This window comes from Priapulus caudatus, unplaced genomic scaffold (assembly GCF_000485595.1).
Source record: "Priapulus caudatus unplaced genomic scaffold, Priapulus_caudatus-5.0.1 Scaffold853, whole genome shotgun sequence".
NCBI classification, from domain to species: domain Eukaryota; kingdom Metazoa; phylum Priapulida; class Priapulimorpha; order Priapulimorphida; family Priapulidae; genus Priapulus; species Priapulus caudatus.
The window spans coordinates 22455-35528 of record NW_014577914.1 but is presented as its reverse complement, the minus strand read 5'-3'; the positions used below and the strand labels follow the sequence as shown (position 1 = coordinate 35528).

Here is a 13074-nt window from a genome sequence, read left to right as displayed (position 1 = left end):
GTAATTCGCTTCCCTTCGTTGTCTTGCCTCTGTATTCTGTGAGCGTTGTCTTTAGCTGGTGTTGTAATCACCAACGTGCCGCTTCGCTACTGCACAGTCACTTGCCCTGTCACTCTGTTTTACTCCACTGACTAAATCTTTCCTACGAGGTAGTGTTGCTCGAAAAAGTCACGTGGGTGATACATTGAATCACACGTCATTGCGTGATAGCAAAGGCGTGTGCGATGAATTAACAGCTAGCAACATTGTAAGATGCGGTTTATGAAAGGACGAAGTTATTTTTGTGGCGGTTTGCGCGAAACACGGGAATTGCATCTAACAAAAGACACCATTAGGCCAGAAACAGAAAATTACATTTAGAAGGTTTCAATCAACAAGTAATACGTTAGAGACACTGTTGACGCACAATCTTTCGTAATCTGTTATAATATTAGTTCAGGTTTTGACGTTCATTCTCGTTGTAGGTTTTCACGGTGTTTGTATTGTCGCTTAACCTAGTCATGATGCAGATCGTGCAACCGATTTTCTAGCAGCGTAACGCAATTGCCTTGATGGAAACTACACTGTCGTCTAAGCGATTACATTTTTTAAAGTTCGTAATTCAGTAAATAAAGTCTGCATAATTTTTTAAAGCTATGAAGTTGTAGCTGGCTTCTCTATCTTTGTCAAGCCTGCATCTACGTTACACATCTAGTCTTCCACCTCTGTCACCGCTCTTTCGTTAGCTGCCACCCATCAATCTTCATCAGGCAAATATTTTACTGAATTTGTCTCATGTCCTTCCGTGTCAGGCATCTGCTCCACAGCATCTGGCGCCGCTCCTTTATATTCCATTTTACACATAGTGACTTGCACGCATTATTATATTTTATGTACGTGTTTATTAGACATGCGAATTTTACAGCGGTTTACACTATAAGGACGATAACGAGATAAAATAACCAAATTAACACAATTTGTAGCAAGCGTTTTCGTAACAATATATAATATAGTAGCAGGGGTTAATAATAACAAATGATCAATAATGACATCGTTCCGTGTGTGATAACCAATACTCAACTCGGCATCTTTTTGATATCTCCAAATTTATTACTCAACACGTGCGTAGCTGCACACGTGCAGGTAAAACTGTAAATACAAAATAATGCACACTAAATATTACGTCGCTCATCTCATGTAATGTTTACTATATCCAACGTTATATAACAAAGATTCAAATTATAAGAAATTAAGCGAGAACCAAGAGACAACACTTATACACACAATGTATGGTGCATTGTGAAAGAAATGCGCGAGCGCACAACAGACGCTTTTATACCGCGACAAGGAAACCCGCGAGTCACATGACTAAAACATAATGTAAACGAGCCGAACCGCAGCCAAGCTGAACAGCTTAAATACCGCGCACAACAAGAACTGAACAGTGCTAGAAATACTACAGTATGACAGGCTTAACAGAAATGATGAGAAGACATGAATAACATGGCGTATGCCGCTCAGTCACGACACTGTGCGTAATAAACACAACTCAATGTTTTTTTAATACCAATTACATATAATGCATTTTTACGAATAGGTACGATAGTGGATTACACTAGTGGAGAACGATGCAGGGAGACGTAGCTGCATTGTGCTCTAATTCAGGAGTGAGGTCGCTTGAAAACACCTTGTAGAATATGCGCACATCGAGGCAAATTCGACAAGTAGTACAAGTCCCACAAGAACACATCTACCTTTTAGTGTCTCCAGATTAGAGGCGCGAATAACATCATTGACAGGCGATAATAATGGCACATAAGTGTGATAGGTAATAAAAAATTTAGAGCAGCCGAACAGCAACAATTTTTTTCGCGACAGCACATACGGTAATACATCGCGCAGTTTAGCGGGTACACGCGTGCAGCCGTGGTTGGCGATCAACCCTACCTCACTGTCTGCATAAGTGGCAGCAAATGCTTGTCTCAACAGTGAGCAACAGTGAGCAAATGCTTAGAGTGAGCTACGTGGTCTCACTTGCTTCGAATACAATGTCCACGTCGGCACGATTGCGACTGTCGCGCTCAATGACCGGAGTATTATAGCCGTATACACACAGGAACAGCAATGAGCTCTATGATTACCATGCTACTGTGTGGACATCTGATATCATTATAACAACACAATAATACAATATAACAGCAAGTGTAACGCTCTTTACGATAACGAGGTCCAACAGCAGAAAGACGCATAGAAGCCGTTTCATAATAATGATTCCATCAATAAGTGTATAACTCCAAGTATAAGTGTAAGACGATAAACACGACGCGCATAGAGTAGTCGAAGACATTGCAGATGGAGAAGGACTGGAGAAACGTGCAGTAGAACAGCTTTCTCACGGAGAAAGACAGCTGGCGACTAAAGAGAGAGAGGTAACAGATGGAGAAGACGAGACGTGTAATGCAGATGGATACTTGACAGACTGATAAGGACAGCCCAATATAGCAAGAAATAGGGAAACAGAGGACGGACAAAAATGCAAAATAAATACGTGCAGCAGAGTCGAGCCAAACAATTAAGGTAGACAGACAAAGTTGTAGAGCATCTATCAAACGCGTTAATGCATGTGTCACGCGTAGTGTATGTTAGCTATATGTACGATATGTCAGGTATCGTGTGTAGGAGGCGTGTGGGCTTGTCGATGAATGACAGAGATATATTGTCGCAAGAAAAATCCCCTACCGTATTTACCTGACGTATACATCTTCTAATGCTTCTGCCACCTCTCTTCTTCTTCCCGTCCTCAGTTTATCATCGCATATTGCTTGGACCTCTACCTGTGTCTCCTGTCTTCCGTGCCGTGGCAGCTGCCCTAACTCCGATACATGTCCATCTGTGTGAGACGCATTTCCAGCCGTGCGCTGAGTGAATCTTGTTGCTGGTTCAACATTTGCTCTGTACCTACCGAGAAGCTTCCTTAATGCTTCCTTAAACTCGTCATACTTCATGAAGTACATGATAGGGTTCAGAAGCAAGTTCGCAAGAATGCCAAAAAGGCGTAGCTGGTTCAGAGTAGAGAGCAACCGCGAGTGTGTGTCCTCAAATGACTTGACCAGACACATGTATAAAATTTTGGGACCTAGTAGCAGAAAAGACACGCCAACGACAGTCAAAATGAGTTTGGCTGCTTTAAACGTTCCAGCAAGGCTGGACAGGTGTTGAAGCTGCGCTTGATTTGTTGCTGCGGCAACACGTCGGCTGTGGTCAACCATGACCCGACCTATAACGATGTAGGCGTACGTCATGAACAGTAACACGACCACGTAGTTGGAAGCTACGTACCAGCTGAACGCCTTAGTGGTTATCTTATCAATAAGACACAAGTCTCCATGGCGCCAACGTGTAAATGCCTGAGCTCCTGCCACTGAACCGACCACAGTTGTATACAGCCAGACGGACATCACCATGAGTTTCGCTGCTCTAGGAGTCATCAGCTGGTTGTAGCGAAACGGATGGACGATAGCTATGTAGCGGTCCAACGTCGCAAGTCCAATCGACAGCACCGAAGCGCTAAATGTTACGCAGCTGACGAAAACCATCATGACGCAGTGGATCTTCTGAGGACCTGGGTTGAGCTCATCGGATAATATAACTGTGCCAATCGCCATGGCTGATATATATAGCAGAATAAATGAAATATCAGCGCACGCCAAACTAATGATGAAGTAGTTCTTTTGCGTTCTAAGAAAGTTGAACCGTACGTATACGACGATTATAAGAGTATCTAAAATCACTACTGTTATTGCAACAACAAATACAAACGAAGCAAATATACTTCCGTATTTTACCTCAAATGTATTAGATTCTTGCTGCTGCTCATTGCTGGATATCACTGTAGTGTTCTCTACTGTCGTGAGATAATCCAGGATGGAGTAATTAGACAGTTGCATGTTGAGCCTCTATATTAATCGTTCTTTGCACAGGTTGTGTGTTCCTCCGCAGTTTGCTAGAGTTGTCACTTGCCGACCTACCACGATATTTTTTCCTCTTCGTGTCTGTTCACTCTGCCAGGGTTCTGCCGATGCCTGCTATGTCTAGATAGCTATCTCACAGCCTTGCATTCTGAGATCTGACCACGCTGGTTTTCGACGTTTTAATANGGTAATAAACACACTCAATGTTTTCTCAATACCTTACATATAAAGAATTTTCAATGAGGTACGATAGGTGGATAACCACCTGTGAAGACGAGTGCAGCTACGGAGACTGCGTGTATATGGTGCTTCAATTCAGAGTGAGGCCGCATTGAATTCACCTTTGTAGAATATGGCGTAATCGAGGGCAAATTTAACAAGCTAGTACAAGTCCCCAATATCGTATTAGGTGTTGGGAGGTGGGGCGTATAACATGTTTTGCAGGCTGGGGTATAGACATGGAGTAGCGCATTTAGAGCAGCGAACTAGCAACATTTTTTCGCGAACGCACATACTGGTAATACATCGCCGCCAGTTTAGCGGGTACACGCGTCGTGCCGTGCTTTTGGCGAGAAGCCGTTACCTCACTGTCTGCATTCAGTGGCAGCATATGTTGGTCTCAACAGTGAGAACAGTGAGCAAATGCTTAGAGTGAGCTAAGTGGTCTCACTGTGCTCGAATTACAAGTCCACGGGTCGGCACGGAATTGGCAACTGGTCGTCGCTCAATGACGGAGTATTATAGCCGTATGCACACGAGGAACGCAACTCGTAGAATTACATGATACTGTGGTATGAGATCTTATTATATATAACAACACAATAATACAATATAACAGAAATAAAAAACATAAAAAACATATATATATATATATATATAACAGATATATAAAAGTGTAACGCTCTTTACGATAACGAGGTACAACAGCAGAAAGACTCTAGAAGCGTTTCATAATGATTCGCATCAATAAGTGTATAACTCAAGTATAGTGTAAGACGATAACACGACGCATACGTCAGGTAAATAAGGTAGGGGATTGTTTTTCTTGCGACAATATATCTCTGTCATTCATCGACAAGCCCACACGCCTCCTACACACGATACCTGACATATCGTACATATAGCTAACTGTAACATACACTACGAGTGACACATGCATTCACGCGTTTGATACATGCTCTACAACTTGGTCTGTCTATCTTAATTGTTTGGCTCGACTCTGCTGCACGTATTTATTTTGCATTTTTTGTCCGTCCTCTGTTTCCCTATTTCCTGCTATATTGGGCTGTCCTTATCAGTCTGTCAAGTATCCATCTGCATTACACGTCTCGTCTTCTCCATCTGTCACTTCTCTTTCTTTAATCGCCAGCTGTCTTTCTCCATGAGACGGCTGTTCTACTGCACCAGTCTGTGTCCCCAGTCCTTCTCCATCTGCAATGTCTTCGACTACTCTATGTACATCTTTTAATGCTTCTGCTCCCTCTCTTCCTCTTCCCGTCCTCAGTTTATCATCGCATATTGCTTAGACCTCTACCTGTGTCTCCTGTCTTCCGTGCCGTGGCAGCTGCCCTAACTCCGATACATGTCCATCTGTGTGAGACGCATTTCCAGCCGTGCGATGAGTGAATCTTGTTGCTGGTTCAACATTTGCTCTGTACCTGCCGAGAAGCTTCCTTAATGCCACCTTAAACTCGTCATACTTCATGAAGTACATGATAGGGTTCAGAAGCATGTTCACGAAAATGCCAAAAATGCGTATCTGGCGCAGAATAGAGAGCAACCGCGAGTGTGTGTCCTCAAATGACTTGACCAGACACATGTGTAAAATGTTGGGACTTAGTAGCAGAATAGACACGCCAACGACAGTCAAAATGAGTTTGACTGCTTTAAACGTTCCAGCAAGGCTGGACAGGTGTTGAAGCTGAGCTTGATCTGTTGCTGCGGCAACACGTCGGCTGTGGTCAATCATGATCCGACCTATAACGATGTAGGCGTACGTCATAAACAGTAACACGACCACGTAGTTAGAAGCTGCATACCAGCTGAACGCTTTAGTGGTTATCTTATCAATAAGACACAAGGCTCCATGGCGCCAACGTTCAAATGCCTGAGCTCCTGCCACTGAACCGACCACAGTTGTATACAGCCAGACGGACATCACCATGAGTTTCGCCGCTCTAGGAGTCATCAGCTGGTTGTAACGAAACGGATGGACGATAGCTATGTAGCGGTCCAACGTCGCAAGTCCAATCGACAACACCGAAGCCCAAAATGTTATGCAGCCGACGAAAACCATCATGACGCAGTGGATCTTCTGAAGAGCCGGGTTCAGCTCATCGGATAATATAAGTGTGCCAATCGCCATCGCTGATAGCATATCAGCGCACGCCAAACTAATGATGAAGTAGTTCTTTTGCGTTTTAAGAAAGTTGAACCGTACGTATACGACGATTATAAGAGTATCTAAAATCACTACTGTTATTGCAACAACAAATACGAACGAGGAAAATATACGTCCGACATTTACCGCAAATGTATTAGATTTTTGCTGCTGCTCATTGCTAGATATCACTGTAGTGTTCTCTACTGTCGTGAGATAATCCAGGATGGAGTAATTAGACAGCTGCATGTTGAGCCTCTATATCAATCATTCTTTGCACAGGTTGTGTATTCTTCCGCAGTTTGCTAGAGTTGTCACTTGCCGACCTATCACGATATTTTTTCCTCCTCGTGTCTGTTCACTCTGCCTGGGTTCTGCCGCTGACTGCTGTGTCTAGATAGCTATCTCACAGCCTTGCATTCTAAGATCTGACCACGCTGGTTTCCGACGTTTTAATACCTATAACTCGGCGGGTTTACTTGGTCTCTATACGAGCCTGCGTTTTCGCAATATCGTTTTGAAAGTATTCACTGTTTTCAGACAAGAAGAAACCCTGCGTGAGGAAACATATATAATGTGTTTTCTCTCATGTATGCAACGACACTATTGATAGCAAGACACATTAAAATATATATTTCATGTGATGAACACCTTTACGAGTAGCATCAGAAACCCAGCTGGCGATAACAACTAGTTTATACGAAATGACGATGTGCTTTGTTGCAACCCGCTTTCGCAATTCCTACACGCCTCAGCGCTCGGGGTAAATATGAGTCGAAAGTTGCTTGTGCGTCTATGCTCAGAGTTTGCGCATGCCCAGTACCTGTGGGATGGAATTGTATATCAATAAAAAATTTAAGCGATTCAGTAATAAATGTCTATCACAACATGTCACTTTATAAATAATAAGCCTTGGCTAGTAGCCTACCCGCGACAGATTTGTTCTCACTACTGCATGTATATTTATAATTTCATTGAAATGCTCGTATTTTTCTCAGATAGTGTGCTTGCGGGAACTCATATTAGACCGTATGCTACCATCCGCCAGTGGTTTATGATACACACCCCACACGCCCCAACGCTCGGGGTAAATATGAGTCGAAAGTTGCTTGTGCGCCTATGCTCAGAGTTTGAGCATGCCCAGTACCTGCGGAGTAATTGCCACTTTGAACTCGTCCTATACTTCATGAAGTACATGATAGGATTCAGGAGCAGGTTCGCGAAAATGGTTTCTTTGCGCATTAGGCGCAAAATAGCGAGCAGCTTCGGCTGTGTATTCCGTAAAGGCTCCGAAAGAACCATAATAGAAGGTGGGGACTAAGCAGCAAGAAAGACACGCCAACGTCAGTCAGGACGAGTTTGGCTACTTTGAACGTCCCAGCAAGGCTGGACAGTTGTTGAAGATGAGCTTGATCTGTTGCTGCGGCAACACGTCGGCTGTGGTCAATCATGATCCGACCTATAACGGCGTACGCGTATGTGATGAAGGAAAATACAACCATATAGTTAGCAACTATATACCAGTTTTGCTCATTGCTCGTTAGCGAATCAACAACACACATACATAGGCACAGCATGGCTGCCAATCTGTGAGCACCTTAACCATGCCTACATTGGAGTAACCACTTGTATACAGCCAGACGGATATCACCGTGTGTTTCGCTCATTAGGAGTCATCAGCTGGTTGTAACGAAACGGATGGGCGATAGCTATATATAGCGGTTCAGTGTCGCAAGTCAGCGGTGGTGTTCCAACTGATGCGTAGATAATTAAAATCATCATGATGCTGTCTCCCTTATAAACAACATGGTTAAAAACTTATAAACTACATGGTTAAAAACTTATAAACTACATGGTTAAAAACTTATAAACTACATGGTTAAAAACTTATAAACTACATGGTTAAAACTTATAAACGACATGGTTAAAAATTCGATAATAAAATCCGTCCAATCACATCGCCGATATTACATCAGCGCACGCCAAACTAACGATGAAGTAGTTTTTTAGTGTTTTGAGAGTCGAGGCTGACGTACACGACGATTATGAGAGTGTTTAACACAAAAACTGTTAACGAAACCAAGAAGACGAATGTTGCATAAAAAAGGTCCGACAGTACCGGGTAAAGTTAGGGAATTCTGGTGCTCGCCGGTAACATTTATCGTGGCGTTTTCTATTGTGTTATTATAATCCAGGATAGTGACATTACGTGGATCCATGTTCACTGGCTTTGTATCGCTTCGATCCCTCTCCGTAGCGGCTTTGCAATTTCGTGCATCGACAGCGCTAGTCGATCACTCGTTAGCGGTTACTCGCGTTCACCGCTCCGAATGATATAATCTCACTCTGCTACCTTCTGTGGTTTGATATTTCCCTGTCACGCTTTATTTTCCTTTAATGGCTCTCTCGCATGGCAATTAGCTGCGCCGTCATTATCGCTCTTATTCACCGCGTCTTTTGCCGTTTCGACCACGACTTTTGTTGTCGTCCCCGACTGACGCTTGGTTCCACGATGTTCTCCAGTCTTCAGCAACTCCACCTGACTTGCCACTACCGTTATCTGTAACGCGTGATCGTTTCTCGGCCAGCTTTTATATGAGCACAATCGCGTAACACGTCCATCAAATCACAAGAAGCTTCGCCGTGCACACATCGTGCGGCGCGAATCGGCAACGCGCACCTGCAACGTCTGCGTGTCAGCCTATAGGCAACTCTCACTAAACACGTCGTATTATTCACCAACAATACCTCTATTATCAGAACAAATATAAAATGTTTGTAGGCTTTCAAGCGATAAACATTATATTGCAGAGACGACAAACGCATTGGCAATCATTCGCAGTTTTTAACGGGTTATTTTTTGTTTTGTTTCTCATTGCATTTTGTGTACGCCATAAGTTTGCTAGAGTTTCTGAGACAGCCAATCCACAGATTACGTTATATTCCCCGGTTATATTACATTGTACAATTATGATTGCGTTGTGCAAATAATCGCATACTAAAAAAACAAAAACAGTTTTAGTTTGTGAAGTTCGAGAAAAAATGTCATTTTTACTTTTGAAAATAATGTGCACCATGTTGACACGTGTTCTCTTGCTTCAAAAAGCCAAACTACTGTATGTGATACCGGTCCCTGGTCGTGGCTCACTTGTCAATCTGCATTAGACATCTGCTCTATTGCATATGTCGCCTCTCCTTTTGTGTCTGCCACGTCCCCTATAGCGGTATGTCTTGTCGCATGTGCTATCTGCCCGCCTCTGTCCGCTACCTCAGTATCTACATGTGGCATATGCTCTATTACGTAGACATGTGTAACCTGTTTTCCTGTATATGACAGTTGTCCAGCTTCTCCTTCTGCTCCATGGCCGTCGACCTGAGACGTATTTTTTCTTGTGAAAGATGTTAATGGTTCAATATTTGCTGTGTACCTGCCGAGTAGCTTCCTCAATGCCACCTTAAACTCGTCATACTTCATGAAATACATGATAGAGTTCAGAAGCATGTTATCGCAAATGCCTAAATTGCGTATCTGGCGCAGAGTAGTGAGCAACCGTGAGTGTGTCTCCTCAAAGACCTTGACCAGAAACATGTGTAAAATGTTGGGAGTTAGTAGCAGAAAGGACACGCCACCGGCAGTCAAAATAAGTTTGGCTGCTTTCAACGTTCCAGAGAGACTAGATAATTGTTGAAGCTGCGCTTGATCTGTTGCTGCGGCAACACGTCGGCTGTGGGCAATCATGATCCGACCTGTAGCGGCGTACGCGTACGCCATAAACAGTAACATAGCGGCGTATGTGGCAGCTATATACCAATTCAACTCCGTACTAATTACCGCATCAGGAACACACCAAGAGATGGTGCTCCAGTGTGGAAGCCCCCGAACCACTGCTACAAAAGCTGCTCGAGTTTAGCTGCTCTAGGAGTCATCAGCTGGTTGTAGCGAAACGGATGGACGATAGCTATGTAGCGGTCCAACGTCGTAAGTCTAATCGTCAGCATCGATGTGCCACTTGATATATGCAGAATGCGAAAACGAGTATGACGCATTGTATAATCTGTATCTCTTCGATGAAGGTGCGTGAAAACAGAGTTTGAAATCCCATCGCTACTGCCAATAAGTCGGAACATGCCAGACTAATGATGAAGTAATTTTTTGGTGTCTTGCGCGAGTTGGACCTGACGTATACGACGATTATAAGCGTGTCTAACACCACGACTACTAACAAAACTATAAAGAAAAAAGTGAAATGAAAGAGTCCGATTTTCGCCGGCAAAATTTAAATATGCTGGTACTCACTGGTTACATTGCTCACTGTGCTATTATACTCCAGGATAGAGTCATTACGTGGTTCCATATTTATTTACTGCAGATCGCTCTCGACGTAGGTTGTGTAGCGATAGTGTTACTCTACCACTATATGCAGCACAAACCACTCTACTATCTTCTGATGTCTTTCCCGGTTGTCTACTAATAAATCACCGTGCTGTCATCTAATACATCACTGCGCTGCCATCTAATATATAACTGTGCTGTCATCTAATACATCACTGTGCTGCCTTCTAATACATCACTGTGCTGCCTTCTAATACATCACTGTGCTGTCATCTAATACATCACTGTGCTGTCTTCTAATACATCACTGTGTTGTCTTCTAATACATCAATGTGTTGTCATCTAATACATCACTGTGCTGTCATCTAATACATCAATGTGTTGTCATCTAATACATCACTGTGCTGTCTTCTAATACATCACTGTGCTGTCTTCTAATACATCACTGTGCTGTCTTCTAATACATAACTGTGCTGTCATCTAATACCTTAGTGTGCTGCCTTCTAATACATCACTGTGCTGCCTACTAATACATCACTGTGTTGTCTTCTAATACATCACTGTGCTGTCATCTAATACATCACTGTGCTGTCTTCTAATACATCAATGTGTTGTCATCTAATACATCACTGTGCTGTCATCTAATACATAACTGTGCTGTCTTCTAATAAATCACTGTGCTGCCTTCTAATAAATCGATGTGCCGCCCTCTGCTCACTGACCAATCTGTCATCCAGCTTGTCGCTTATTTGCTGTCTTCTGTCTTGTTGCTCATTTGCTGTCTTCTGTCCCGTCGCTCATGTGTTGTTTTCTCTCTGGTTGCTTATTTTCTGTCTTCTGCCTTGCTTCTTATTTGCTGTCTTTTGTCTTGTTTCTCATTTGCTGTCTTCTGTTTTGTTTCTCATTTGCTGTCTTCTGTCTTGTTTCTCATTTGCTGTCTTCTAGCTTGTTTCTAACTTGCCGTTCTCTCCTGATTAACTTCGCTACAATCTAGTCTCTCCGGTGGCTGTCTCGTTCCGTCTTATTGCGATGGCTGCATATGGATCTCACTCCGCTATCGTTGTCCGGCTTTCTGCCGCGCTTATGCTTTGCATTTCCCTGTTTCCGCTTCTTCGATTCTATCATCACACTCCGTTATCGTTCTGCTTGCGACAGCATATACTCTCATCGCATTGCAAGTTTTTCTTGCCGTGTCACTCTGCGATTTTTCGTAGACTATATTGTTCACCCCTGCTACTTTTTTCGGTTACTGGCGGATATAATGTATATTGCTTACTTGGAATAATGATATTTTCGAAATAATCTTTTATGGTGCGACGGCCAAAGTCGTTTCGACAAGATAAAATTCTCATGAAAGAACACGCACTTGCCATTAGGGAATTGCATTCACGCAATTGTGTGACCGCCTGCATTGAACTCGTAATCTCATCTTATCTTTATACGCCATACCGTCGTTTACAGAACAATATAGTTATTACATTAAAAGGCTTTTAAGCAATAAACGCGCAGCACGTATAATATGTTATGAAAGCGATCAGCGCTATATAGCGGGCAGTCATTCTTTCCTTTGTCGAAAGGTTATGTCGGTTTTTGATATAAGATACTTCCATAATATTATATTCTACGTAATATATTTGCTAAACGCATCTGCAGGTCTTGCAGGGGTCAAACAGCGGACTTTTTATATTATTTCATACTTCTATATCAGCACATTCGGTCATGCAGACATATTCAGGATATCGTACAGACCATTTTGGTTAACTGGGTATCAGGAAATACCAGATTTATTTTTTACTGATTTTGTAATAGACGACAACCGGAACGCGGGAAAGCCGAAATTGCCAGTTTGAATAACCGGGAACGGAGAAATGGCATATTTTTACNCTTTAGGCGTAGCGGCCTACTCTTGTCTGCAGAAATCCCCGTTGCCGTCGTGTACTTGCAAATAGAGGCCAAAAAACGATAAGCTGCTCCCCTTGGTCAGAAAAAAATAAATGACCACGCAGTCAAGTGTAGTACCGCGCAGTTACGGCGCTGTTTCAAGCCCCTCATATAAAAGCCTCACTTGGAAAAAAAAGATGCCAATAAGTAGGTGTTTCATTCTTCTATCTCGTGTCTGAATTTTACTGCGCGATGCACCAGAGCACATCGACCTCGGCTGAACGATATTAGCTTCAAATAGCAACGTTTACGCGGCAGCGGCGATAGGGAATCAGGTTAAAAGACAAGCAACGCAAGCACAATAACACACGGGCAAAGTAAGATTAAGTTCAAGGGGGGGGGGGGGAGGGGGGGGGGAGGCTATACGATCAGCGACGTCCTTACAGGCACACTTCGATATCTGTCCCGACGTATCTCAGCGAACCGTCTATGAACGGGCCTTGTAGCATTATGATAGCCTGATGACAGAG

The 13074-nt window shown here is 43.1% G+C and overlaps 2 protein-coding genes across 2 annotated transcripts; both read right to left on the bottom strand.

Moving 5' to 3' along the window:
* Positions 1–2723: 2723 nt before the first annotated feature.
* On the bottom strand, positions 2724–3644 carry LOC106813996 (probable G-protein coupled receptor 21). The gene has a single exon (XM_014818251.1). It carries the CDS (start codon positions 3642–3644, stop codon positions 2724–2726), a length of 921 nt encoding a protein of 306 aa, XP_014673737.1.
* Positions 3645–5472: 1828 nt separating this feature from the next.
* On the bottom strand, positions 5473–6315 carry LOC106813995 (probable G-protein coupled receptor 21). Its single transcript, XM_014818250.1, has one exon. It carries the CDS (start codon positions 6313–6315, stop codon positions 5473–5475), a length of 843 nt encoding a protein of 280 aa, XP_014673736.1.
* Between the last annotated feature and the right edge of the window lie 6759 nt (positions 6316–13074).